Source organism: Rana temporaria, chromosome 3, assembly GCF_905171775.1.
Source record: "Rana temporaria chromosome 3, aRanTem1.1, whole genome shotgun sequence".
Taxonomy (NCBI): Eukaryota; Metazoa; Chordata; class Amphibia; order Anura; family Ranidae; genus Rana; species Rana temporaria.
In genome coordinates this window covers 16,847,275-16,874,463 of record NC_053491.1, presented here as the reverse complement: position 1 = coordinate 16,874,463, position 27,189 = coordinate 16,847,275, and the positions used below count along the sequence as shown (strand labels likewise).

Here is a 27,189-nt window from a genome sequence, read left to right as displayed (position 1 = left end):
GGCAACAGCTCCTCTGTTCAGAGATAAGTATAGTCTCATCCTAAAGAGCCCGTGGTTACAGAACATCAAGGGTGGCTAATGGGATGACATTTTGTTTAATGTGCATTACCCTTGCCGGTGGAGATTTCTCGCAAACGCGGAATCCACATAGACGAGAACAATACGGCAACTTAAAAGCAAGAGAGTGCGATGAGACGGGGGGGGGGGGGGGGAAATGTCACCCGGCTCCATAATAAAAAGTGCCATTACAAGTCTTAAGAGACGAAGCGTGCTACGAAAATAACCGCGCACAATTCTGCAAACACATCCCAACTCACACTTTCATCTCCGACATCAACTGCTGTACTTCTAGGAGGAAACCGACATTGCTGCAACTAGACGTTCTTCTAACACTCAACGCAAGAGGCCAGAGTACGATATCTTCTAGAGAGGGGTCTATTATACAGACTCCATAATCAGGGGTCAAGTCCTGGGGAAAAAAGTGTGGGAACTCCCACCCAAGATCCACTCCCCCACCAAAAAAAAAATGATACGCTCATATACATAATTACTAAACTGCATGTTTTTTTTTTAAGCAAGTCCTTTCTAAATCCCGCGATAACTCGCGGCAGACCTCCGCAATGTCTCCTGGGAACAATGACAAAAGCTCCCAGGAGACATTGTGGCATCGAGGAAGTAACGGAATACCCGCACACTACCTGATGAATCCATATACAGGAAGCGGCCAGTAACAAAGGATTACTAAGGTTCGCCTGCCCCTGACAGTGACTCGAGCTGGGCATCGCCGCTTAGTGAAGGATTGGCTCAGGTGGCTCGGCTGCTCTAGTTCTGCAAAGGGAACCGAGTTTCTGCTGTGAAAAAAACTGCGGGAACTCCGTTTCCATGCGTTCCCGCAGGACTTGAGCCCTGTCCAGAATGTACAAACGCTGAAAAACGCAGAAAAACGTGCAAAAACGCAGAAGAACGCTACCGCTGCGTTTTTGAGCTCCAGCGTTTTACCAGCAAAAATTTCTTGGGTCACTGTAGCCTCTGTAAACACAGGGAATTCCCAGGAGTGCTTAATAACATGAACAGGCTTTTTTAAGCTGTAAAAAACGCTCAGAAAAGTGGCTGTAAAAACATCCATGGAAATGAAGCCTAAGGCTGCATTCACACCTGAGCGACAAAACGCCCGACGCCGGACGCTTCTGCCGCTAGAGGGGAGAATTCCCATTGCTGTCTATGGAGATGGTTCACATCTCAGACGCCGAACGCCTGTCGCCTGAAAAAAAGTCCCGGACCCTTTTTTTCAGGCGACATTGGCGTTTGCCCATTGACAGCAATGGGAAGACTTTGAAGAAAAAAAAAAAAAACAAATTGAAAGTTTCACACTCGCGGCAAAATACGCTGCTACCGCTGAACGCGGCTGTCGCTCAGGTGTGAATGGAGTCTAAGTGCTTAACCACTTCCATACCAGGCACTGACGCACCTTCCTGCCCAAGCCAATTTTTAGCTTTCAGCACTGTCGCAATTTGAATGACAATTGCGCGGTCATGCTACACTGTACCCAAATGAAATCTTTATCATTTTGTTCCCACAAATAGAGCTTTCTTTTGGTGGAATTTGATCACCTCTGCGATTTTTATTTCTTGCGCAACAACTAAAAAAAAGACCGAAATTTGTGAAAAAAAATTTGGTTTTTATTGTTTTCTGTTAATTTTTTTTTGTAAATAAGTAAGTTTTCTTCTTCAATTATGGGCACTGATATGGTGGCACTGATGGGCACTCATAGGCAGCACTGGGCACTGATAGGTGGGCACTAAGGTGGCACTGATGGCATTGCTGGGCATCATTTTAGCCAGTGCCCATGTTGCCAGTCAGTGCCCATTTGTGGGCACTGATTGGCATTGATTGAGTTTTTTTTTTAATTGGTGTTTTATTTTTGCAGTGGGGGGCACTCCCTGGTGGTCCGGTGTTGGCATCCGAGCGGGGGGCTGTGCTGATAAGCAATCAGCGCGAACCCCCCGTCAGGAGAGCCGCCGATCGGCTCTCCTCGACTCGCGTCTGTCAGACGCGAGTGAGGAAGAGCCGATTAACGGCTCTTCCTGTTTACATCGTGATCAGCCGTGGTTGGACACGGCTGATCATGTGGTAAAGAGCCTCCACCGGAGGCTCTTTACCGAGATGCAGGGTGTCAGACTGACACACCGCATCACCGATCGCCGTATGCCCCCACGGGCGCGCGCCGGCATGAAATCCTGCAGGACGTCAATAGACTGATGACCGGGCGGGAAGTGGTTAATATCTTTTTATTACATTTTTATACAAAACATTACAAAAAACATTTATACATTACTTTCATAAAAACACATAAAAACACAAGAATGAAACAATCCATAACATATACTCCTTTTTAGTTTCCCCGGATGAAAAGAAAGTAGGGAAAATTATAAAGCAAAAGCGACTATATCAGAAACCCAACAGAGAAAGCGATAGTCAAGGCCCCCCCACCAATTATAAAAAAAAAAAAAAAAAAAGGTGGAGGGTGGCAGCAAAGGAGCGAGTGAAAGGGGGGTGAAGGGGAAAGGAGGGGTGATAAAAGGGGGTGGTGTGAAAAGGGAGGGATTGAAGAGTATGGATCCAGAACAGAACTTCTCCTCCACGCAAACCGAAAGACAAAAGCCAAGACTTTGTGGGCACCACCCACCATCCTTGGACAGACCATTACCTCAAGCACCAAAGCCAAAAGTCTCGGATCCATCTTTGACTCTGAGATGTTGATGGACGCACAAATAGGATCAGTAGTCAGCGGATCGCACCATCTCCACCGACTGCTGCGTAGACTCATCCCCTTCATCCCAGAAGAGGAAATAGCATAGTAGTTGGAACACATCAATTCCCGACTCGACTACGCAAACACCCTCTACTTGGGACTATCTAAATACCAGATTTCACGCCTACAAGTTGTCCAAAACAGTCAGACTGGTAACGGGGAAAAAACCCTGGCAATCCATCACCCCTTCCCTGAGGACCCTTCATTGGCTAACCGTAAAGGATCGGATCATATTCAAGACCCTCCGTCTCACCCACAAGTGCTCACAAGGAAACGCTCCTTAATACTTAAGCGAGAAAATAAAACGCTACACCCCCAATCGTATTCTCCGATCAACCAACCAAAACCTCCTCCACATCCCCAAGTCCCGCTACAAATCGAAGGGAGAACAAAGATTTGCAGTCCAAGGACCGCGGCTATGGAATGCTCTACCCACAAACATCCGCATGGAGGAAAACCATCGGGCCTTCAGGAAAAATAAACTTAAGAGGCGATTTAGTTTGCATTTGCAGCGCTATACAAGTTACTCAATCAGTGAAAGGAGAGAGGGGGTAGTGAAAGGCTAAGGGGGAGGGGTGGTGAAGCAAATCCTTTAAGGCAGTGGTCATGAACCCTGTCCCTCAGGGCCCACTAACAGGCCAGGTTTTATGGATTACTGCAATCAATGAGCAGCAAATGATATCACCTGTATTGTAATTCAGTTATCTTGCAAACCTGGCCTGTTAGTGGACCCTGAGAACAGGGTTGATGACCACTGTTTCTGGCTCAGTAAACCGTCTAGGGCAGGGGGTCCCAAACCGGCGCCCCTCCAGCTGTTTGCAAAACTACAAGTCCTATCATGCCTCTGCCTGTGAGAGTCATGTTTGTAAGTAACTGTTAGCCTTGCAATCAGTGGTGGCCCGTCCATAGAGGGTGCACGGGTATGGGTTGAAACAGTGTCATTAAAGCTGAGTTGCACCCAAAAGTAGAACTTCCACCAGTGTTTCATTTGGCCCCTTTTGGCGGGGGGGGGGGGGACAACGACAGGTACCTGCTTTTGACAGGTACCCTTCCTCACTTTCGGGAGAAAGCACTGTGGGCCCCATCTCTCTGAAGTCTCCCTCCTCTGCTGCCGGGCCAACTAGAAAGCACAGCGTGCATGCTCAGTTGAGAACCATCTGTGAAGCCGAAACTTCTTCGAAAGTTTCCTTTGCGAAGAATGGCGGCAGCTGCACCCAACATCCGATCTGAAACTCGGTGGGGTGTCGACATAGCGGGCTCCCTGGACAGGTTACTGTCCATATAGTAAAAGTCAGGGGTTGTAAAGGAAAACGTTTTTTCCCTAAATAGCTTCCTTTACCTTAGTGTAGTCCTCCTTCACTTTCTTCTTCACCTTATGTTTTGATTTTGTTTTAAATTAAATTTTTTCTTCTGACAAATGTCAAATGACACTTCCTGTTCTTCTGTCTGTAACTCACCACCGTATTGCAAGGCTTTCTCCCTGGTGTGGAGAAAGCCTCTTGAGGGGGGAGGGGGCGAGCAGGAGTGTCAGGACCCCACTAACACACAGCTCCTTTTTCTATCTGCAAAGTAGAGTGTGTCCTGACTTAGCCTCTTGAGGGGGGGGGGGGGGCGCGAGCAGGCAAGTCAGGACACTCCCTACTTTGCAGATAGAGAAAGGAGCTGTGTGTTAGTGGGGTCCTGACACTCCTGCTCGCCCCCTCCCCCCCCCCAAAAGGCTTTCTCCACACCAGGGAGAAAGCCTTGCATTACTGTGTGGAGTTACAGACAGAAGAACAGGAAGTGAGGATTTCTCAGAAGAAATAAGGACATTTAAAAGCAAAATGGAAGGATGAGGTAAGTAAAGGAGGACTGCACTAAGGTAAAGGAAGGTATTTAGGGGGAAAAAAAATTCCATTACAACCCCTTTAATTTACCCCAGGTAGAACACCGCTTTAAAGTGGATGTAAACCCTCCCCTCAATTTCAGACAAGGAAGCTGCCATCTTGGCCTCTGTTTAATGTTCAACTGCCATGATGCTACACATGTGGTCAGTTATGACACCAACCATTGGACAGTTTGAAAGCATAACCAATGTGACAGTTCACAATCCCAACACGTGACAGGAATTAAACCATTTTTCTAAAACCCTTACATCGATGGGTTGACTTCTGCTTTAACTGAAACCGCTGTGTAGGAGGCTTAAAACCGGGTGAGGAACAGCCAAACTCTGCTACTAGGGTGAGGTTGTGGAAGACAGTTTCATGTTGCAGGTCATACATTGTGGCAAGACTGGGCACAGCAAGAAGACAAAAGGTAGTTGGTTATACTGCATCAGTAAGGTCTCTCTCTGGCACTCTACAAGCTCTTTTGAAGCAGCACAAAGAATCGGGAAACGTTGACTGAAGACATCACGCTTACTTCCCTTCCGTGTTGGAAGATGTCCAGTAGTGCCAACAGCACAAAACTGGTGGAAACCAGTGGGACCCAGGTACACCCATCTACTGCCTTGAGAAGTCTGGTCAGAAGTGGTCTTCGTGGAAGAATTGCGGCCAAAAAAAATCACATCTGACGTGGAAACAGAACTAAGCGACTCAACTAAGCATGAAATCATAAAAACTGGGGTGCAGAAAATGGCAGGTGTTCTGATCTGATGAGTCAAAATGTGAAATATTTGGCTGTAGCACGAGGCAGTTTGTTGGTAAAGGGTTGGAGAGAGGTACAACAGTGAGTATCTGCAGGCAACTGTGAAGCATGGTGGAGGTTCCTTGCAAGTTTGGGGCTGCATTTCTGCAAAATAAGTTGGAGATTTGGTCAGGATCAATGGTGTCCTCAATGCTGAGAAATACAGGGAGAACACCTTAGCCATCATGTCATACCATCAGGGAGGCAGAACTTTTTTTTTTATCAAAAAGGTTTTTATTGAATAACTGGTGGTATCGCACCAGTTTCCAATGCACAAAAACTTATAGATTTTTACCCGCAAATACACACCAGTTGTATGCTTAAATGCAACATTCCAATTCATCATTACCAAGTTCACTACACAAATACATGACAGTTCTATGGGCATTGTAAAAGTCTAGACATCACTAGTTCCCTAGGGCTTAGACCAGGAGTATCTAGCCAGCGGGACCAAATATGTTAAAACTAGGGTTGTCCCGATACCGATACTAGTATCGGTATCTGGACCGATACTGAGCATTTGCGCGAGTACTTGTACTCGCGCAAATGCTCCCGATGCTTCCCCCGATACTTCCCCCCCCCCCCGCCGAGAGGGACCCGCAGCTGCGCTTCCTACTCCATGCTACCACTCCTCCCCGCGTCTCCAAGTGTCCGCCTTCTGATTCGCTCCGGTGTTCCATACCGCACTCGTTAATTGGCTACGAGGTGGCACACACACCTGGTGGTGATTGGTTGCGGTCACCAGTCTTCCTGGTGATTGGTTACTGGTGAACCAAGCCTTTCACAGAGCGCCCCCCCCCAATCACAGTCATGTTTTTGAGTGAAGCCAATCAGTAGCTGTGTCCCGGAAGGGGCGGGGTTCTAGCCATAGCGAGGCTCGGTACGCAGTACCGGTGTGTAGCGAAAGATGAGCGCGGCGAAGAGAATAAAGCGGGAGGCGGAGGAGCCAGGGGAGGATAGGAGAGGTGAGGGCGGCCTGCACTACTGGGGGGCGGTGTGCGCCATATCACGGGGGGGAGACGGGGCGGCCTACAGTGTGCTCCATATCATGGAGATATGTTGTGTACATGGAGGAGGGGTGCACGTTGTTTATACCGGCCCTCAATGCTTTATGGAGGCTCCTTGCCCTCACTGTGCTTCTGTGTGAGAGGTCAGGATCCTTCTAGATCCTGCTCTGAGCTGTTGGATCTATTTTTAGATCCTGCTCTGAGCTGTTGGATCTATTTTTAGATCCTGCTCTGAGCTGTTGGATCTATTTTTAGATCCTGCTCTGAGCTGTTGGATCTATTTGTAGATCCTGCTCTGAGCTGTTGGATCTATTTGTAGATCCTGCTCTGAGCTGTTGGATCTATTTTTAGATCCTGCTCTGAGCTGTTGGATCTATTTTTAGATCCTGCTCTGAGCTGTTGGATCTATTTTTAGATCCTGCTCTGAGCTGTTGGATCTATTTTTAGATCCTGCTCTGAGCTGTTGGATCTATTTTTAGATCCTGCTCTGAGCTGTTGGATCTATTTTTAGATCCTGCTCTGAGCTGTTGGATCTATTTTTAGATCCTGCTCTGAGCTGTTGGATCTATTTTTAGATCCGGCTCTCAACTGTTGGATCTATTTTTAGATCCGGCTCTCAACTGTTGGATCTATTTTTAGATCCTGCTCTGAGCTGTTGGATCTATTTTTAGATCCTGCTCTGAGCTGTTGGATCTATTTTTAGATCCGGCTCTCAACTGTTGGATCTATTTTTAGATCCGGCTCTCAACTGTTGGATCTATTTTTAGATCCGGCTCTCAACTGTTGGATCTATTTTTAGATCCGGCTCTCAACTGTTGGATCTATTTTTAGAACAGCTGGCTGAGCTCCACTGTAGGCTGCTGTCGGAGCCGTTTCAGGTTCTGGAAGAATCCCAACCATGTTGTTGGGATCTACCCAGCTTCCTGATTGGCAAATGGCTCCAGATCCCAGAACACAACTAAAAGCTGAAGCCGGCTGCACCAATCCCTCTCCAGCCCCATGCTGCAGTGAGTGCTAGAGGGGCAGAGCAGAAGGCTGATTACCAACAGTCACTAGGGACATGGCTGCATTTAGGGACATGGCTGCATTTAGGGACATGGCTGCATTTAGGGACATGGCTGCATTTAGGGACATGGCTGCATTTAGGGACATGGCTGCATTTAAAAAAAAAAAAAAGTGTCGGTATCGGCGAGTACATGAAAAAAAGTATCGGTACTTGGACTCGGTCCGAAAAAAATGGTATCGGGACAACCCCAGTTAAAACTTGCCCGGGCTTCCCCTGTGCTGGTAAATATATTTTTCCATAATGAGAGTATTTCCCATACGAGTTATCCATGAGGCGGTGGTAGGTGGCAAGGACGACTTCCATCCCATCAATATACGTTTTCTGGCCTGAAATAACGCAGTAGAGAATGCGACCCTGACCGATTCCTCAGGAATCGCATCCTCCAGGACCCCCAGCAAGCAGCACATAGGGTCTACAGCAGGGGTCTCAAACTCAAATTACCTGAGGGCCACAAGACAAGTTTTCATATGCCATGGGGGGCCGCATGCAAACTTTCAAACTTCAAAAACAACAGTACTGGTGTCAGCGAACACATTATTAACCCCCAGCACTGGTGTCAGCGAGCGCATTATTAACCCCCAGCACTGGTGTCAGCGAGCGCATTATTACCACCAGCACTGGTGTAAGTCAGGGTTTGACAAATTTGCTTGGAATCTAGGAGCCAGCTAAAAAAGTTAGGAGCCAGAAAACGCACCCCGTCCCGACGAGCTTGCGCGCAGAAGCGAACACATACGCGAGCAGCGCCCGCATATGTAAACGGTGTTCAAACCACACATGTGAGGTATCGCCGCGATTGGTAGAGCGAGAGCAATAATTCTAGCCCTAGACCTTCTCTGTAACTTAAAACATGCAACCTGTAGATTTTTTTAAACGTCGCCTATGAAGATTTTAAAGGGTAAAAGTTTGTCGGCATTCCACGAGCGGACGCAATTTTGAAGCGTGACATGTTGGGTATGAATTTACTCGGCGTAACATTATCTTTCATAATATTAAAAAAAATGGGGATAACTTTACTGTTGTCTTATTTTTTTATTTAAAAAAGTGTAATTTTTTCCCAAAAAAGTGCGCTTGCAAGACCGCTGCGCAAATACGGCGTGACAGAAAGTATTGAAACGATCGCCATTTTATTCTCTAGGGTGTTGGGATAAAAAATGTATATAATGTTTGGGGGTTCTAATTAGAGGGAAGAAGATGGCAGTGAAAATAGTGTAAAATTACATTAGAATTGCTGTTTAACTTGTAATGCTTAACTTGTAATACCAACGGCTCACCACCAGATGGCGCCAGCTCACAAAAAAAAAATGTTTTCCTCTTTGCTTCCCCCACTTCTGCCCTGGCTGCGGTCCATTTATAACTCGCCGCGGGCCGCAAATGGCTCGCGGGCCGGTACTTTGAGACCACTGGTCTACAGGGACGGTCGTTTGGGACACTCCATTGAGTGTACCCACCACATCGCTCCAATACCTATGAAGCTTCGGGCACCTCCACAGGAGATAAATGAGGACCCCACAGCAGCAACAGCACAAAGGGTTAGGCAACCTACTCATCTTATGTAGTTTTGTCGGGGTATAATGTACTCTCAACAAGATATACAGTTGGGACACTCTCTGCGCCACATTTAAAGAGCATGAGGTTACGGATTGCATAGCTTCCTCCCACTGGTCCCTCGTAAGTTGGCCAAGGTCTCTCTGCCTTACAATGATACGCTCGCAGGTGTTTCGCCAGCAACATTTGGTAGCATTGGGAGATGAACACCTTAGTTTCAGTGCTGGTGTGCAGCACATGGAACACGGGAGCGGGCGACTGAGCCCACTCCACCGCGTCACCCTGCGCAGCAACCGCATGTTGGAGCTGAAGGTAGTAGTAGTGCATGGTAACAGTCAGGTCATACTTGGCTCGTAGTTCAGGGAAGGTTAGCAACCTACCATTAGCAAATATGTGGGATAGCAGAGTCACACCATGAGCGCGCCCATCTGAGCCCCTGTTGCAGCTTGACTAGCTCCACATACGATCTATTGTCCCAAATAGGGCTATATTCGGTGAATAGGGAGGCATATACTTGAATCCAAATTGATTCTACAGCAGGACAACCACCCCAAAATTATAGAGCCAATATCATGAAAAACTATCTTAAAGCGGAGTTCCGGCCACAATTTCACTTTTTAAATATAAATACCCCTGTAATACACAAGCTTAATGTATTCTAGTAAAGTTAGTCTGTAAACTAAGGTCCGTTTTGTTAGGTTCTTAAAGCATTTAGACACTTTATAAAATAGAAATTGACTGGGGCCATCTTAAGTGTGGGCATCATGAAGCCAGACTGTATGGACTTCCTGGATTTCACCCTTGAAGATCTCGCACATGCTCAATGCTGCACAAGCAGTGTCAGATCAGGTTTCAGCACCTGTGCTGTCCAAGTCACATGATTCTTTGAGACTGGGGAGTGCACAGACTCCTGGTAAGTTACACCCACTACATTCCCAGGAGTCTGTGCGGTGCATTAAGCACCTAGGTGCAGGAAGTGGGAAGATTAACTATTCTGCCTAGCAACAACACTTTGAAGGCATCTAAAAAAAAATAATCGTAAAGGACTAATGACATTTTTTTAAAACTACTGATGTAATGTTATATTTATGGGTGGAACTCCACTTTAAGGGTAAAGAACAAGGAGTCCTGAAAGTAATAGTTTGGCCCCCACAGAGCCCTGATCTCAATGCCATAGTCTCTGAAGAGAAAGAAGGATTTGAAGCCGCCGAAATCCACAGGAGATCTGTGCTTGGCTCTCCAAGAGGTTTAGAACAACCTACCTGCCGAGTTCCGTCAAAAAGTCTACCGACGCTGGTTTGAAGGCAAAGGGCGGTCACACCAAATATTGATTTGGATATCTTTTTTGTTCATTTACTTTTTTTTTTTTTATCAAATAAAATGGAAACTATTAGCACTTTTTTTTATTTCTAAAAGCATTCTTAATTTACAGCATTTTTCCACACCTGCCTAAAACTTTTGCATAGTAGTGTAAATGTTGCACCTTTTTTCAAATAATTGGGCCAAGTAGCAAGACTGACAAGAATAACCACCAATACATAATTCTAAGATTAGCTAGAGCAGGGGTGTCAAACTCAATTTCATCAGCATTATGATTGCCCTCAAAGGGCCGGTTGTATCTGCAAGTTTAGATGTCCAGCGCATCCCCTCCCCTTACATTAGAGGTCAAGAGCCACCCCACCATCGTCAGAAGTTGAGTCCCCCACTTTACTTCTGTTGCTGCCGGGAAGCAGCTCGGTGCATTGCTTAAAAGCAGAAAGTAAGGGTCTGGAGGAGGACCAGAGGAGGGCTGGAGCTGCGAGGGCCACATGAAATGGCCTTGAGGGCCGGATTCGGCCCGCGGGCCTTGTGTTTGACACCTGTGAGCTAGAGGATAAATGTGACATACTGGATGTAATTAATGCAGATAATTCACCAACCTAGTTCTAACAGATTATTAACCATTAAGACCCGGACCTTTAGGCAGCAAAAGGACCAGGGCAGTTTTTGCGATTCGGCACTGCGTCGCTTTAACTGACAATTGCGCGGCCGTGCGACGTGGCTCCCAAACAAAATTGGCGTCCTTATTTCCCCACAAATAGAGCTTTCTTTTGGTGGTATTTGATCACCTCTGCGGTTTTTATTTTTTGCGCTATAAACAAAAATAGAGCGACAATTTTGAAAAAAATGTAATATTTTTTACTTTTTGCTGTAATAAATATCCCCCAAAAATATATAAAAAACATTTTTTTTTTCCTCAGTTTAGGCCGATACGTATTCTTCTACCTATTTTTGGTAAAAAAAAAAAATCGCAATGAGTTGGTTTGCGCAAAATTTATAGCGTTTACAAAATTGGGGATAGTTTTATTGCATTTTTATTATTTTTTTTACTACTAATGGCGGCGATCAGCGATTTTTTTCGTGACTGCAACATTATGGCGGACAATTTTGACACATTTTTGGGACCATTGTTATTTTCACAGCAAAAAATGCATTTAAAATGCATTGTTTTACTGTGAAAATGACAATTGCAGTTTGGGAGTTAACCACAAGGGGGCGGTGATGGGGTTATGTGTGACCTCATCTGTGTTTCTAACTGTAGGGGGGGTGTGGCTGTAGGTGTGACGTCATCGATTGTGATTCCCTATAAAAGGGAACACACGATCGATGACGGCGCCACCGTGAAGAACGGGGAAGCCGTGTTTACACACACCTCTCCCCGTTCTTCAGCTCCGGGGACCGATCGCGGGACTCCAGCGGCGATCGGGTCCGCGAGTCCCGCGGCCACGGAGCTTCGGCCTGGGGCGCGTGCACGACCCCACGGCTGGGCTTAAAGGGCAACGTACAGGTACGTGGATGTGCCCAGCCGTGCCATTCTGCCGACGTATATCGGCGTGAAGGGGTCCTTAAGACTTAAGTGGTTAATAACTGTAGAAAGTACACCGCCATTTGGCATACATTTTTTTTTATACCTAATGGTATCTTTATTTGCTACATTTTCCCATCATTCTGTATTTCAGAAAAATAGACCATTTTCGAAGTTGCTCCACGTGGACAAAAATGAAACTTACACTTGGGTCCATCTGCAAAAAGCTGTGCGTCCCACGGCTGCTGTAAGTGGACCGTTTAATGGTTTTGCTGTGATAAAAGTGGTAATAATCTTCAAGACTTCCAATCTGCAAGAGAATAAAAAATAAATAAAACAATTAGAAGAAGAAAACAACATAAGAATGAAGCAAATGAGACAAATGACTCATAATTACGGAGGAAGCTCCAATGTCTACAAGCTGTAATATTGGATGACGGGCTACTTATAAAGGGTACTGAACATAGCTGAAAACCCACATGGGCAAGATCCGCACCATGGATTTCCCTGGGGGGCAAGAACAGGGGTACACTAAGGGGACAGCTGGGGGGGCGGGGGATTAGGTATACTTGGGTAAGAAAAATAGCTATGTTCTTAGTATTTTTAACATACTGTATATATAAATTGTAATAGGTAACATGTTATAGAATGCTACAAAATATTTATAATAACTACTTTAAGGACCGGAAGATTTGCCCCCTTAACCACTTGCCGACCAGCCGCCGCAGTTATACGGCGGCAGGTTGGCTCCCCTGCGCGAGAGCCCGTAGCTATACGTTGGCTCTCGAAGTGGCCACTAGGGGCACGGGCTCGCCCCTGACTCCCGTGCGCGTGCCCGGCAGGCGCGATCGCTGCCGGGCACCCGCGATTGCTCGTTACAGAGCGAGGACCGGGAGCTGTGTGTGTAAACACACAGCTCCCGGTCCTGTCAGGGAGAGAAATGCCTGACCGTCTGTTCATACAATGTATGAACAGCGATCTGTCATTTCCCCTAGTGAGGCCACCCCCCCTACAGTTAGAACACACCCAGGGAACATACTTAACCCCTTCCCCGCCCCCTAGTGTTAACCCCTTCACTGCCAGTGGCATTTTTATAGTAATCAATGCATTTTTATAGCACTGATCGCTATAAAAATGCCAATGGTCCCAAAAAAAATGTCAAAAGTGTCCGCCATAATGTCGCAGTACCGAAAAAAAAAAATCGCTGATCGCCAACATAACTAGTAAAAAAATAATAATAAAAATGCCATAAAACTACCCCCTATTTTGTAAACGCTATAACTTTCGCGCAAACCAAACGTTTATTGCGATTTTTTTTTTTTACGAAAAATATGTAGAAGAATACGAATCGGCCTAAACTGAGGAAAAAAATATTTTTTTTTATATATTTTTGGGGGATATTTATTATAGCAAAAAGACAAAAATATGTTTTTTTTTTTCAAATTTGTCGCTCTATTTTTGTTTATAGCGCAAAAACTCGAAACCGCAGAGGTGATCAAATACCACCAAAAGAAAGCTCTATTTGTGGGAAAAAAAGGACTCCAATTTTGTTTGGGAGCCACGTCGCACGACTGCGCAATTGTCAGTTAAAGCGACGCAGTGCCGAATCGCAAAAAGTGCTTTGGTATTTGACCAGCAATATGGTCCGGGGCTTAAAGGGGTGGTTCACTCTAAAAACTACTTTATTACACTGCCCCCCCACATTACAATCCTATTAAGGCTATTTTTTTGATGCTGTACATACCTTTGTACAGCATATTCACCCGTTGCTTCGGGGTTGCGAGTCCCGCGGGAGTGGGCGTTCCCAACATGTCTGTGATTGACGTTTTGCCCAAAAACGAGCTCCCCCCGTCGCGTAAGCCGCGTCACGATTGGCGAAAGGAGCCGAACGGCGATGCGCATGCGCAGTAGAGCGCCGACTCGCCGTTCGCCAACCATGACGCGGCTTACGCGACGGGGGGAGCTCGTTTTTGGGCAAAACGTCAATCACAGACATGTTAGGAACGCCCACTAACGCGGGACTCGCAACCCGGATGCACGGGTGAATATGCTGTACAAAGGTATGTACAGCATCAAAAAAATAATGGCCTTAATCAGATTGTAATGTGGGGGGGCAGTGTAATAAAAAAAAAAGTTTTTAGGGTGAACCACCCCTTTAAGTGGTCAATAACCAGGCCATTTTTTGCGATACAGCACTGCATCGCTTGAACTGAATTGCGTAACGCTGTACCCAAGCAAAATTGGCGTCCTTTTTTCCCCCACAAATAGAGCTTTCTTTTAGTGGTATTTGATCACCTCTGTGGTTTTTATTTTTTGCACTATAAAAAAAAAAAAAAAAAAAAAAAAAAAAAAAATTTATTCATTAGCTTAGGTCGTATATAACATTTTCTACACGCTAGGAGTATATTGATTGGTTTGCGCAAAAGTTAACGCATCTACAAACTATGGGATAGATTTAGGGGCTTTTATTTATTTTTATTGTTTTTTTACTAGTAATGGTGGCTGTGACGGGAGTCACTTTGGGTGGGGGGGCTTGTGGAACCCAGCTTACCTTGGAAAGCTCTCGAAACTCTGTCCAGCTCCCCCAGCCCCTCCCATGTGTAAATCACTGTCTATTAGGGGCACAGGGTGACCGAGAACCTCCAGTCTAATCTGTACTAGGAGGGCTCGTGTTACAGTCACACTGGAATGTTGTATATATGTATATATTTTGTGTTGTCTCGTGCTGTTGTGGACTGTTTTCTGAAATCGTTTGGGGTGTGGCTGTGTCCCATTGTTCTGTTGTGTCTGTCTGCTTTAAGAGAAATGTACTATGGGATGGATGTTTTGTATTTGTGTTGCTGGCATGTGGACTGGGGTCAGGGTGGAGAGGGGAGTGGCGAATTCCTCCAACAATTCAACAATTCTCCCTGCTGATTGGACAGTTTACCTCGCCCTGAATTAAAGGGGGGGGGAGTTGTTCCCTGAGTGTAGACCTGTGTTTGAATAAACAGTCTGATGTTTTTCACCCTACATTGGGTTATGGCTAATGACTGGGCGAGCTAAGGCGTCTTGGATAGGTTCTGGACAAAGGAAGCATTTACGGCAGACAAAGTCCTGTTGAGCACGGAGGTCCGTCACAGTGGTGATCCAATTTTTAGCGGGACTGGGACATTGCGGCAAACAAATCTGACCCCAAATTACACTTTTTGGGGACCAGTGACATTACATTGATCAGTGCTATAAAAATGCACTGATCAATGTAAATAATGACACTGGCAATCAAGGGGTTAAGTGTGTCCCCTAGGTGTGTTCTAACTGTAGGGGGGGGTGGTCTGCCAGCAACATGACAGATCACTGTTCCTGATCACTGGGAACAGAAGATCTGACATGTCATCTGGAAGAGCGGGTATCCGCTTGTTTACACTGGCAGATCCCTGTTCCGCCTCTGTACTAGTCCGCCCGACCCACAGGCACACTCCCACAGCGTGCACGAGAGCGCGCCGGTGCACGCAACTGTGCAAACCGCCATACAGCTACGGCGATTAACGCAAGAGAGCCGACCTGCCGCCATATACCAAAGGAGGCTAGTCAGCAAGTGGTTACATTTTTTTTTACATCATCTGTTGTAAAACCCACTCCTATGGGATGTATAGCCAAAGCATTTTTGACCATACTTCTATGGATCACAGGAGTGCAGTTCGTTCAGCACTCCCATTTTCAGCCAACAGTGGGATAAAGTCCGCTGTCGGCTGACATCACAGAGCTGGTCCAGGCTAGGGAAAAATCCCAATCATATGGTCAAGACCGGCAGCCTGGGAAGGGGGGGGGGCAGAGAGTCATTAACTGACAGTAACAGTTCTCTGCTCAGATCGGAGGGTGGAGACCTGAGCAATCAGTGGTGTTTGATCGCTCAGTTCTCACTGAAGAGTCGGCAGGGGGATCGATGTTGCATCCCCCTGAGTATGTTTTTTTGTTAAACTTTATCTTCACTTTTAAGAACCAGTTTCCTGCAAAATGTGTAGGGGAAACCAGGATTCCTCCAACAGTTCTAACAAGATCAAAAAAACTGTTGCAAACTGAAGCTGGCCGTTTTGTTCCGTTTATCAAAATAACGTTGTGAAATCTTTTTATATCATACATTGTACAGATTGTTCTCCTATCCACAGGAAGTGGGATTCGCTGCAAAACGCGTAGGGAAAACCATGATTCTTATAACGGGGCTAACAAGATCAAAAGCCTGACGTAAATTGAGGCCGACAGTCTTGTTACTTTATCAGACTGCTACTAAAAATTATTAAATCTCTTTTTATACCATTCATTTGCTCAGATTGTTCTTCTATCCTCCTGACTGCAAAACACGTAGAGGAAACCAGGATCCCTAAAACCGCCCTAACGAGATCAAAAGACTGATGAAAATTAAGGCCGACAGTCTTATGTCTACCACAGAAGGTTACTAAATATTGTTAAATCTCTTTTTATATCATACGTTGTACCAGCGGGAGCTGGTGGTATATTTTTTGGGGGGTACGGCAATCTGTCAGACACCGGCGCCCCCCCTCCAGCACTTACGCTGGCTTCCTCCGGGCGGCGGGTAGCAGCTTCACCCTGCATCTCCTCCTTCCTCGGCTTCACAGCAGCTTCCACTTCCTCCCTGGCGCCGAAAAGGATTGCTTCTCCTCTTGGCCAATCAGGTCTGAGGACCCGCTTTCCTGAGCCGGGAGGCGAATCAGGAAGACAATAGCAACTATTAATTTGCCAATGACACACAACTAGGCTCTAATCATAAGTGTAACGGTCACCACCGTTTACGATATTCATTCCATCAACCACAACAGCTTATCTGACACTCCAACCATCCAACAGACGACAATTTTCAGTTATCAGTCACCCTATGCCCAAAAGGGGCACAGGGTGACCCTAGACCCAAGAGTCATTAGTGACGCTGGCACAGGAGTACCCCCCATCCTTCAAAAGTCTCTGGGTGTCACGGGTCATTACATTACAACAAGCTTCTAAACAAAACAAAAAAAAAAAAAACATTGGAATCCATATGTCTGGCACCCTGCATGTAAATTAGGGGACGGGCGCATGGATTAGGCCAGCGGCTGCTTCTGCGTTGTACAGATCATTGTTCTCACATCCACCTGAAGAAGTGGGGATCCCTGCAAAATGCAAAGGGGGAACCAGGATTCCTATAATAATCTTAACGAGATCAAAAGACTTATGTAAATTGAGGCTGAGTCTTTATGTTATTATAGAATGCTACTAAATATTGTTAAATCTCTTTATATACACACCATACGTTTGTACAGATTATTCTCCCATCCTAACAAAATGCGTAGAGGAAACCAGGATCCGTGTAACAGTCCTAACAAGATCAAAAGACTTACTGTATATACTCGAGTATAAGCCGAGGCCCTAATTTTACCAGAAAAAAACTGGGAAAACGTATTTACTCGTATAAGCCTAGGGTGAGAATGCAGCAGCTACCCAGAAAAGAGGGTCAACAATGCCCATTTGCAGCCTCACTGTGCCCATTGCAGCCTTACTGTGCCCATTGCAGCCTCAGTGTACCTGTATTCTTGACAGGCTGCGGGCATCCATTTTTCAAAAGACGCGGCTTTCGACACTGTTCCGCTACTGCCTATCACGGAGGTCCTCTCATCCTCGAACTCCGTTTCCCAGCAGACACCGTGTTCAGTGTTCAGCCAATCACGGACCTTCTTTCATCCTTCGAGAAGAGGACGTCCGTGATAGGTGGAACACTGAACACAGTATCTGCTGGGAAAGGCCAAGGATGGGAGGACCTCCGTGATAGGCGGTAGCGGAACACAGTGTCAAACGCCTATCAGGGAACGGAACCAGGAGAAAGCCACGACTTTTGAAAAATGGACGCCCGCAGTCCTTCAGATACACTGACTCGAGTATAAGCCGGAGGAGCTATGTACAGCCCTAAAAAAGGGCTTAAAAAAACATCTGGAGATACGCTGTCGTAAGTCCTTTCTGAATCCGGGCCGTAAAGTTCAGCTCTGAATAAAGCAAAACAGAAAGGGGCCGACTAAGGGCAGAGGCAAAAATTAATCTTTAATGCAAAAAAAGTTTGTTTCGCTCATGTAAACATTTATGCATTGCCAATTGCAAGTAAAAAAAAAGAAGAAGAAAAAAATGAAAGGCCCGTTTTAATAATGATTAAACAGCACAGCACATTAATCATGTATGCATAATGAGGCCTGATAGTTTGGATTTGATGCAACTAGTGACAATCGAAGACATCTGATTTAAATTATGAAGATAGTTTGATTTTTTTTTTCCCCCATACAGGTTTAATGATTTGTTTTCACAAATGAATTGCTAATTAAACAGAAACACATCAGTAGGAGTCCTGGATAGAAAGCTTACAGTACGGATATAGATTAAAAACATCACACTATAAAAATCTAATTATAATAGAATTATTGAAAACTTTCCACAATCCACTATGCTGGTAAAGGTTGCTGAATCAGTATTTAAAATTATATACCATATTACTAGCAAGAATTATTCTATGGATCAGACCACGCAACAGGGCAACTTTATAGGTGGAGCGTAATTACATTACCGTATTTATCGGCGTATACCGCACACTTTTTTGCCCTGAAAATCAGGGCAAAGTCGTGGGTGTGCGGTATACGCCGATACCAGCTTTCCCGCACCGAGTTTGAATACTGCACCGACATATACAGAGCGCAGTACACTCGGGTATAGTCGGACAGTCTCGGCTCCTTCCGTGCTCACGTCCTGGACGTACAGGACGTCAGCGCGAGAGTTGCCGAGCCTGCCCGACAATACACGTGTACTGCGCTCTGTATATGTCGGCGCAGTATTCAAACTCGGCGCGGGAAACGAGCGGGGAGGACGGCGCAGAAGGACGCCGGACCCGACGAAGAGGACACCCGAAGCCGCAGATGGACGCCGGACCCGACGAGGCCGCAGATGGACGCCGCACAAGACACCAAAACTGTAAGTACAAAAAAACTTTTTTCCACAGGAATCCGCTGCAACTTTAGGGGTGCGCGCTATACGCGGGAGCGCGCTATACCCCAATAAATACAGTACTCATCTCTTCCTTCTTGGATCTCCTGGGGATTCCAGCAGTAATATCACTCAGATATCTCCAGATTATTTAATGTCGGGCCAGGATGGGGGGGGGGGGGCACGCAAAATGGCTGCATGCCCTGGCTCTTTATGCAGGTGTGGGTAGGGTGGCACTGGGAGATCCCTTTTCCCCTCCTCACTGGGAGGAGTGACTGCAGTCTATCTCATGCCAGCAGCAGTGAAGGCCCGTTCATAAGGGGCACAGGGGTTATGCCCCCCTAAAATACATTCAGGGAGCCGGACACATGGTTTTTAATGTTTTTTTTTTTAAACACATGATTAGAGCATGAGGCTCTAATTGGCTTAAAAAAAGGATGGGCTCGGGGGGCAGAGCACTGTGCCCTGAGCCCACTCAGTTTTGTGACAATAGCGAATATTCTCCTCTGGCCGGGAGTCCTTTCCCTTTTTCAATTTTTTTGCTGTGTTTTTTCTACTTAATATTGTAATTCTCAGTGTTCTGTTCTTGGTCTTCTTTGAGAGAACTTTATTCTCTTTTTTTGTTTTCGGGAGTCTTAGGAATCCCGGCCAATCGGGCCTCAACAACCACTTTCTGTTCGGCCAGGAGGAGAAGCAACAGCAAGGAGCAGAAGCCCCTCGCTGCCTCCTAAGGACTCTGATCGCCACCTTCCCATTTGTCTTGCGTGAGGGGGATATTGAGCACCAGTAATCGCTGGTCAGCAGAGCATTTTTGCATCCAGAGCTTGGTGATACTAGGTACCGCAACCTCCAGCATTAGCCATGTGTTCCCCCTGCTGGCCACTACTAACCTGTTGTAAACACAGAAGAGACTGTCAATTCTGTTTACAAATGGCGCCTCAAGTGACAGCGCCTCCTCAATTTAGGATCAGCAGATGAAGCGGCTGCACATGGAGTGCTCTGCAGAACTGGATAAATAGCTGGGGGTAGGTGGAACCAGGCACGTCGCTACAGGACAGGCAAAACAAACAATTGCCTGGGGCCCCCAACTTCCCCTTCCCAGGATGTAGTGTGGCCGAGCTCCTCTTCCTTCCTCCTGGAGTCCTGTCAGTCTGGCTAGGTAATGCACATGGTACAGGAGATTCAGTTTCCTGTTTCCGGCCGGTCTGACAGGAAGTGCATACTGAGTGCTCACTTCCTTTCAGTCCGGCCAGGAACACAAACTGAATCTCCTGTACCGCGCGATACCCGGCCACTATCTGATAGGGGACTGGGGACCCATAATGATAGAACACCGGACTGACAGGAGGAAGAGAAGCTCGGCCACGCTACAGCGGCTGCCTACAGGGAAGAAGGGGAGGTGAGAATAGAAAAACATAGGGACTAGGGAGGGGGGGAGGAGTAAGAACATGGGTGTAAAAAATTAGTGAAGCTCTAACGTAGGCTTTGCATGCGCTGGGGGGGGTGCTTGGGGGCTCCCATTTTGCTTGGGGCCCCCAAATTCCTTCAAACGGCCCTGGGTGGAACACTGTGCTTGGGGGTGAGGAGAAGCTCTGTGTACTAAGGGAGAGCTTTGCGTACTAGGGGAGTGGAAGGGGGAGCCATCTGTACTAGGGAGTGGGGGAGCCCTGTACTGGGGTGGCGGGGGCTTAAAGGAAAGGGGAGCTCTTGACTGGACAGGTGGAAGGAGGGGGAAGCGGCATACTGGGGAGCTCTGTACTGGGGCAGTAGGTGGTTAGAGCTCTGTAATGTGGCCAAATCAACAGTTTAGTACATTCTGAGGAAAATGCACAGGTGAGCTCTGCAACATAAAAAGACTTGGACGTCCGTGGAAGACAACAGTGGTGGATGATTGCAGGATTCCCTCTGTGGTAAAGAAAAACACATTCACAACATCCAGACAAGTGAAGGACACTCTCCAGGAGGTGGGCATATTGTCAAAGTCTACAATCAAGAGAAGACTTCATGAGAGCAAATACAGAGGATTCACCACAAGGTGCAGACCATAAGACTGAAGACTAGAAAAGCCAGATTAGACTTTGCCAAAAAAAAAAAAATAAATCGAAAAAAGTCAGACCAGTTCTGGAAAAGCATTCTTTGGACGGATAAAAATAAGATTAATCTGTACTGTATGACGGGAAGAAAACGGAGTGGAGAAGGCTTGGAACAGCTCATCATCCAAAGCACACAGTCACCTGTGGTCACATGGTGGAGCTTGCATTGTGATGGCATTGGCAAACATGGCTTTTAGTGGCACTGGGTCATTGATGTTTATTGATGATGTGACAGAAGATGGAAGCAGCCGGATGAATTCTGCAGTGTTTAGAGATACATCGTCAACCCAGATTCAGCCAAATGCAGCAAAGTTGGACAGTGCTTCACAGTACAGATGGATAACGATCCAAAACACAGTGCAAAAGCAACCCAGGCGCTTTTATAGGAAAAGAAGTGGAATATTCTGCAATGGCCGAGTCAATCACCTGATCTCAACCCAATTGAACATTTCACTTGCTAAAGGCAAACCTAAAGGCAGAAAGACCCACAAAGAAAAACAACAACTGAAGACACCTGCAGTTAGATCCTGGCAAAGCATCAAAGAGGAGGAAACCCAGTCTTTGGTAATGTCCATGGGTTCCAAACTTCAGGCAGTCATTGCCATTAAAAGATTCCCAACAAAATATAAAAAATAAAATAAAAAACATTTATGATTGTATTCATTTGTCCAACTACATTCGAGCCCCTGAAAATTGGGAACTGTGTATAAAAAAAGACTACAATTATTTTAGAACCTGCAGGGGGCTTTAAAGTGATAAAGTCTTTTTGTTTCTCGTTAAAACAAACATGTTTTACTTACCTCCTCTGTGCAGTGGTTTTGCACAAAGCAGCCCCGATCCTCCTCTTCTTGGGTCTCTCTTCAGTGCTCCTGGCCCCTCCTTCCTGTTGAGTTTCCCCACAGCAAGCAGCTTGCTATGGGGGAACCCGAGCCGCAGCTCCCCGAGTCCATTCAGACACAGTTAACGAAAACACATTTGTAACGGGAGGGCCGTGGGACCCAGAAGCTCTTACAAAATATGAGCCAGGAAATAAGGGACATATCTTGGACTGCTTTAACATGGGTCTGTAATCCACAATATATTCAAGAATGTCTGCAAGAACTAATTACAGGCTGTTGATTCTGAACTCTACAGGTTAATTAAAAGGAGGGACTCATTCAATGTGGGAACACATACCGTGAGGTGTTAATGTCGTCTGCTACTGTCATGTAAATTAATCTTTAGTCTGGTTCCTAAGAACCTGTCATTGTGTGAAGTTCTATTGATGATAGATGTGGATTGTGAGTTAACAAGACAGTCTAAAGTTCAGATGTCCGACGTATCACCTGCAATTAACTCATGTAGATTAGAACAAGATCTGGTGCCAGAAGATGTGTATTGGGCTCATTGTATAATGTTGTGGGTGGAGTTGGGTCAGTGTTCATTATGGTTCCTAACTGTATATAAGAAGCCTGATTTTCTCATTAAAGTCCATTCGTTTGAACCTCAAACAGAGCTGTGTCTCATTCTAGGGGTTCATCTGCGGATTGTGGAGTGTCGATAAGCTGTCTTGGGTTGGGAATGGAATATCGTAAACGGCGTTAACCCCTGTCCCATTTGGGGTTCCTTTACACCAGGGGTCTCAAAGTACCGCTCCGCGGGCAATTTGCGGCCCGCGGACCGGTTTTAAATGGCCCGCAGGCAGGGCGGGTGCCGCGGAAGTGTAGATCGAGGTGCATGAAGAGTAGCGCAGGAAGCGTCTGTCATAAGTTCACTTGTCTCTCATGTTACACTGCTACTCCCCGGCGGCCCCTCTCTTCTCGTCCATCCCCATTTGCTTCTGACATTATCTGAGATGGACGAGAAGAGAGGGGGGGCTCCCGGGGAGTAGCAGTGTGACAGAGACAAGTGAACTTATGACAGACGCTTCCTGCGCTACTCTGAAGAAAACAAGCAAATGCTGACCTGTGCCCTCATGCAGTGGCGTCTCCAGCTTTCATATTTAGGGGGGGCACATGGGGGGACAGGGACAAAAGTAGGGGGGCCAACTATAAAATGCCCCCCTACCCCATGTTTCACGCCAGCCGCAAGTGTCAACCGGCACCAACCTGGACCCCCCCTGCCCATTCTGGGCCAAATCATCACCCCTAGCTCCAAAGTCAAAAGTCTCGGGGTCATCTTCGACACCTACATGACAATGGACGCACAAATAGGGTCAGTAGTCAGCGGATCTCACCATCTGTTGCGTCTACTACGCAGACTTATTCCATTTATTCCCAAAGAAGACGTAGCAGTTGTGGTGGGAACAATTGTGAACTCCAGACTGGACTATGCAAACGCCCTTTACCTCGGACTCCCAAAGTACCAAATCTCTCGTCTGCAAGTCGTTCAAAATACGGCTGCCAGACTTGTGACTGGGAAAAAACCATGGGAATCAATCTCACCCTCGTTGAGAAACCTTCACTGGTTGCCAGTAAAGGACAGAATTGCATTTAAAGCACTCTGTCTGACGCATAAGTGCATCCATGGGAAGGCTCCACAATATCTTTGCGACAAGATAGAACCCCATAATTCCAATCGCGTTCTGCGATCTACCGACCAAAATCTGGTCAAGGTACCCAAAGCAAGATACAAGTCCAAAGGAGAAAGAAGGTTTGCTTTCCAGGGTCCTAGACCATGGAATGCTTTACCAGCCAGCATTCGGCTGGAGGAAAACCACCTGGCCTTCAGAAGGCAGATCAAAACTCTGCTCTTCTGATGTCAAGAGACAGAAACAACAAGCGCCCAGAGGCGATTCAGTTCGCATGTGCCGCGCTATATAAGTCTTTCATTCATTCATTCATTCATATATATATATATATATATATATCCTGGGGCCCTTTACTACGATCCCACTATGGGCCCTTTCACATGTTCTGCAGTGAGCTCCCTTCCTACTATACTGGGGCCCCCCAGGGTGGCAGAAAACAAGAGATATATGTCACCAGCACACCAAGAAAATATAAGGGTCCAAAGCAGTGGGAGAACTATCAGGGTTGCAAAGGTTGTCTTGCCACCGGGCCCTGGTGTTCTGCCACAGTGGGGATCCCCAGTTGTCCTGTCCCTGCTATTTACAGCGCTGGTCTGGCGTCTGTCTCCTTGGCAGCGGCGGCAGTCTATTAGGACCTAGTGCTGGTGACATTATGGGTGCATGCAGGGGAAGGCTGGCACTATTGGTTATAGAGAGCCAAGCCCCCAGCTGGTCACCTAGCAGCAGTAATGCTGTATAACCTTCTCTGTTGACATGCTGATCGGCATGTGATCCAGGTGATGCTCCCAGTCAGATCTAATAAACACAGTGGCCCAGATTCAGGTAGATTTGCCCATTACTTACACATGAGCTGCTCAGCTGAATTTCTCTGCGCTGGGGCAATTTTGCCAAATTGCCACCTGATTCAGGAATCATTTGTTCATTTAATTTGCTCCTGTTTAAGGCAAAGCTGAGGGCGCAAGGCCGTGCAAGTCAAAGTGGGTGTGCCCCTATGTAAATGAGGATTTTTCGGCTCAGCAGAGGTTTGCGCCGGGCGCGCGCATGCGCAGTTAGAGCGCTGCCGTCTGCGCATGCGTCAAACTGCGCCTAACATACTTTCAGGGCAAATCCTGCTCAGCTGCTTGCACTGAGCAAATAAATAGGAGCAGACTTGCGCAGGTTCTTTGCTGAATTTCATCCTGCTTTTTCCAACCCCCCCTGAGCAAGGAAATTCAGCCCATTTTGAAGAGATGGCACCTCCCAAAGGAACTAAAAAAAGAAACGCAAACTTCGTGGCTGCGGAGATGGACATCCTAATTGCTGCACTCCAGCAACATAAAGAACTCCTATATGGTGCCCAGCGGGCAAACACCACCGTTGCCCAAAGGAGGGCTATCTTTGAAGCCATAGCCCTGGACATCAATGCCCTGGGTAATGAAGATCGTTCCTGGGATGACATCCAGAAAAAACTGAATGATATGAGGCGCAGGGTCCGGGATAAACTGGCTCTTATCCGAAAACATACCGGTGGTACGGGAGGTGGACCGCGATGTAAGATCCGCCTAAATCATGAGGAGGAGCTTATTGCCCAAACTTTTGTGCAGGAGCAGGTGGAGGGACTTGCAGGGTACGACTCCACTGTTGGGAACTTGGGGACTGGTAAGTTATTTTTGTTTCATATCTGCTGTGCATCATGGGAGGGGGTAGAAGTGAACATATTTGTGGGTAGAAGTGAAGATGGAACTATTATTTTTGTTTCATATCTGCTGTGCATCATGGGAGGGGGTAGAAGTGAACATATTTGTGGGTAGAAGTGAAGATAGAACTATTATTTTTGTTTCATATCTGCTGTGCATCATGGGAGGGGATAGAAGTGAACATATTTGTGGGTAGAAGTGAAGATGGAACTATTATTTTTGTTTCATATCTGCTGTGCATCATGGGAGGGGGTAGAAGTGAACATATTTGTGGGTAGAAGTGAAGATGGAACTATTATTTTTGTTTCATATCTGCTGTGCATCATGGGAGGGGGTAGAAGTGAACATATTTGTGGGTAGAAGTGAAGATGGAACTATTATTTTTGTTTCATATCTGCTGTGCATCATGGGAGGGGGTAGAAGTGAACATGTGAGCAGTGTGTTGCACCAGCAAAATCTTTCGTTTTGGTGTCATCCACAGGTGGTGATGAGGATGATGAAGCTAGGCCGTCTTCGGCTGCGGGGCGACCCACGCCATCCATACCTGAGCCAGGGGTCCAGTCAGGCCCCATGGACATTATGGCAATGCTGGTCCAGGAGGAGATCCTACCGGGGCCAAGTATGGTGGAGGAAGTTGTTTTGGAGGAGGATTCCTTTTTCCTCATCCAGGAGGACTCTGGCTCCCTCCAGGAGGATACCACCATCCCTGATCAACCCACCACCCCCCCCGGCCAGCACGTCATCCCCCTCCAGGGCAAGCCCCTCCATTGTGGACCCCTCCCCTTCTCCCTCTGTCCGTGCCCGAGCCTCTCCTCCCAGGAAGGCTCTGTCCAAAACGAGGCATATATCCTCCAGCCTCCGTGACGGTCTGCTGGAGGAGCAGGCCCTGCAGACCCGCCATATAGGGGCCATGGTGGGAGATGTTCGACGTCTGGCGGACAGCATGGCATCCACCTCCACCTCTGTGCAGCATGCCCTCACCCTGCATGCAGACCGGGACAAACATGTCTCACAGAGCCTGGCTGAAATAAGTGGCAACTCCAAGGCCATAGTCACCTGCTTGGTGGCTCAGGAGAACGCCCCCGCTTTATTAAGCAGGATGGCAGCTGCGGTGGAGGCCAACACCGCTGCTGTGCAGGCCAACACCGCTGCAGTGCGGGAGGAGGGGAGAGTTACCCGCTGTCATGAGCGGGACACCACCACCCGCCAAATGCGGATGTTGGCCCAGACCAACACCATCCTCGCCCGCCTGGCCAACGCCATAGAGGGCATGCAGCCACCACCTGCGAGGAGTCTGGAAGTAGGGGTTGATGCTCCTCCCCCCCCTCCATCCCCACCCCATGCCTCCTCCGCACCACGGAGATTGAGGAGCCAGAGCCGGGGCACCCTTGGCCCAAAGAAGAAATCAAAAAAATTAGGGTTATCCCGATACCACTTTTTTAGGACCGAGAACAAGTACCGATACTTTTTTTCATGTACTCGCCGATACCGAATACCGATACTTTTTTTTAAATGTCATGTGACAGTTTTCAAACCACAATACAGACTAAGGATATTTTCTTTAGAATTATGAAGAACTCTAACTCAAGACATTATAAAATAATAAAAATTTGTAAAAATGAATAAAAATGTTTTATTTGCTTGTCACGCAGTAGTAAAAAACTCAAAGAATTTTCATAGAACATGTTGATAAATAAAAAAAAAGTATTCTATCAGGCATCGGGAGCATTTACTAGTATACTAGTATCGGTATCTGGACAACCCTAAAAAAAAATGATATAATTTGAACAATTATTATATGCTCAGAATATGAGTTTTATTTTTTTTATATATGCTCAGAATATGAGTTTTATTTTTTTTATATATGCTCAGAATATGAGCTTTATTTTTTTTATATATGCTCAGAATATGAGCTTTTATATTTATTTGTAGTCCCTACACACTGTGAGGAGTGTATAGTACAGTGTGACTGGTGTGTG

At 46.6% G+C, this 27,189-nt stretch overlaps 1 protein-coding gene across 2 annotated transcripts in view; it reads right to left on the bottom strand.

The window, feature by feature from the left end:
• Nucleotides 1–27,189, bottom strand: part of PCSK6 (proprotein convertase subtilisin/kexin type 6) — a 314,800-nt gene that overhangs the window by 187,251 nt on the left and 100,360 nt on the right. For both annotated transcript variants that reach the window (XM_040342313.1, XM_040342314.1), the window contains exon 2: nucleotides 12,145–12,249. In XM_040342313.1, the coding sequence (XP_040198247.1) occupies nucleotides 12,145–12,249 (105 nt within the window). The remainder of the gene's footprint in view (nucleotides 1–12,144; nucleotides 12,250–27,189) is intronic.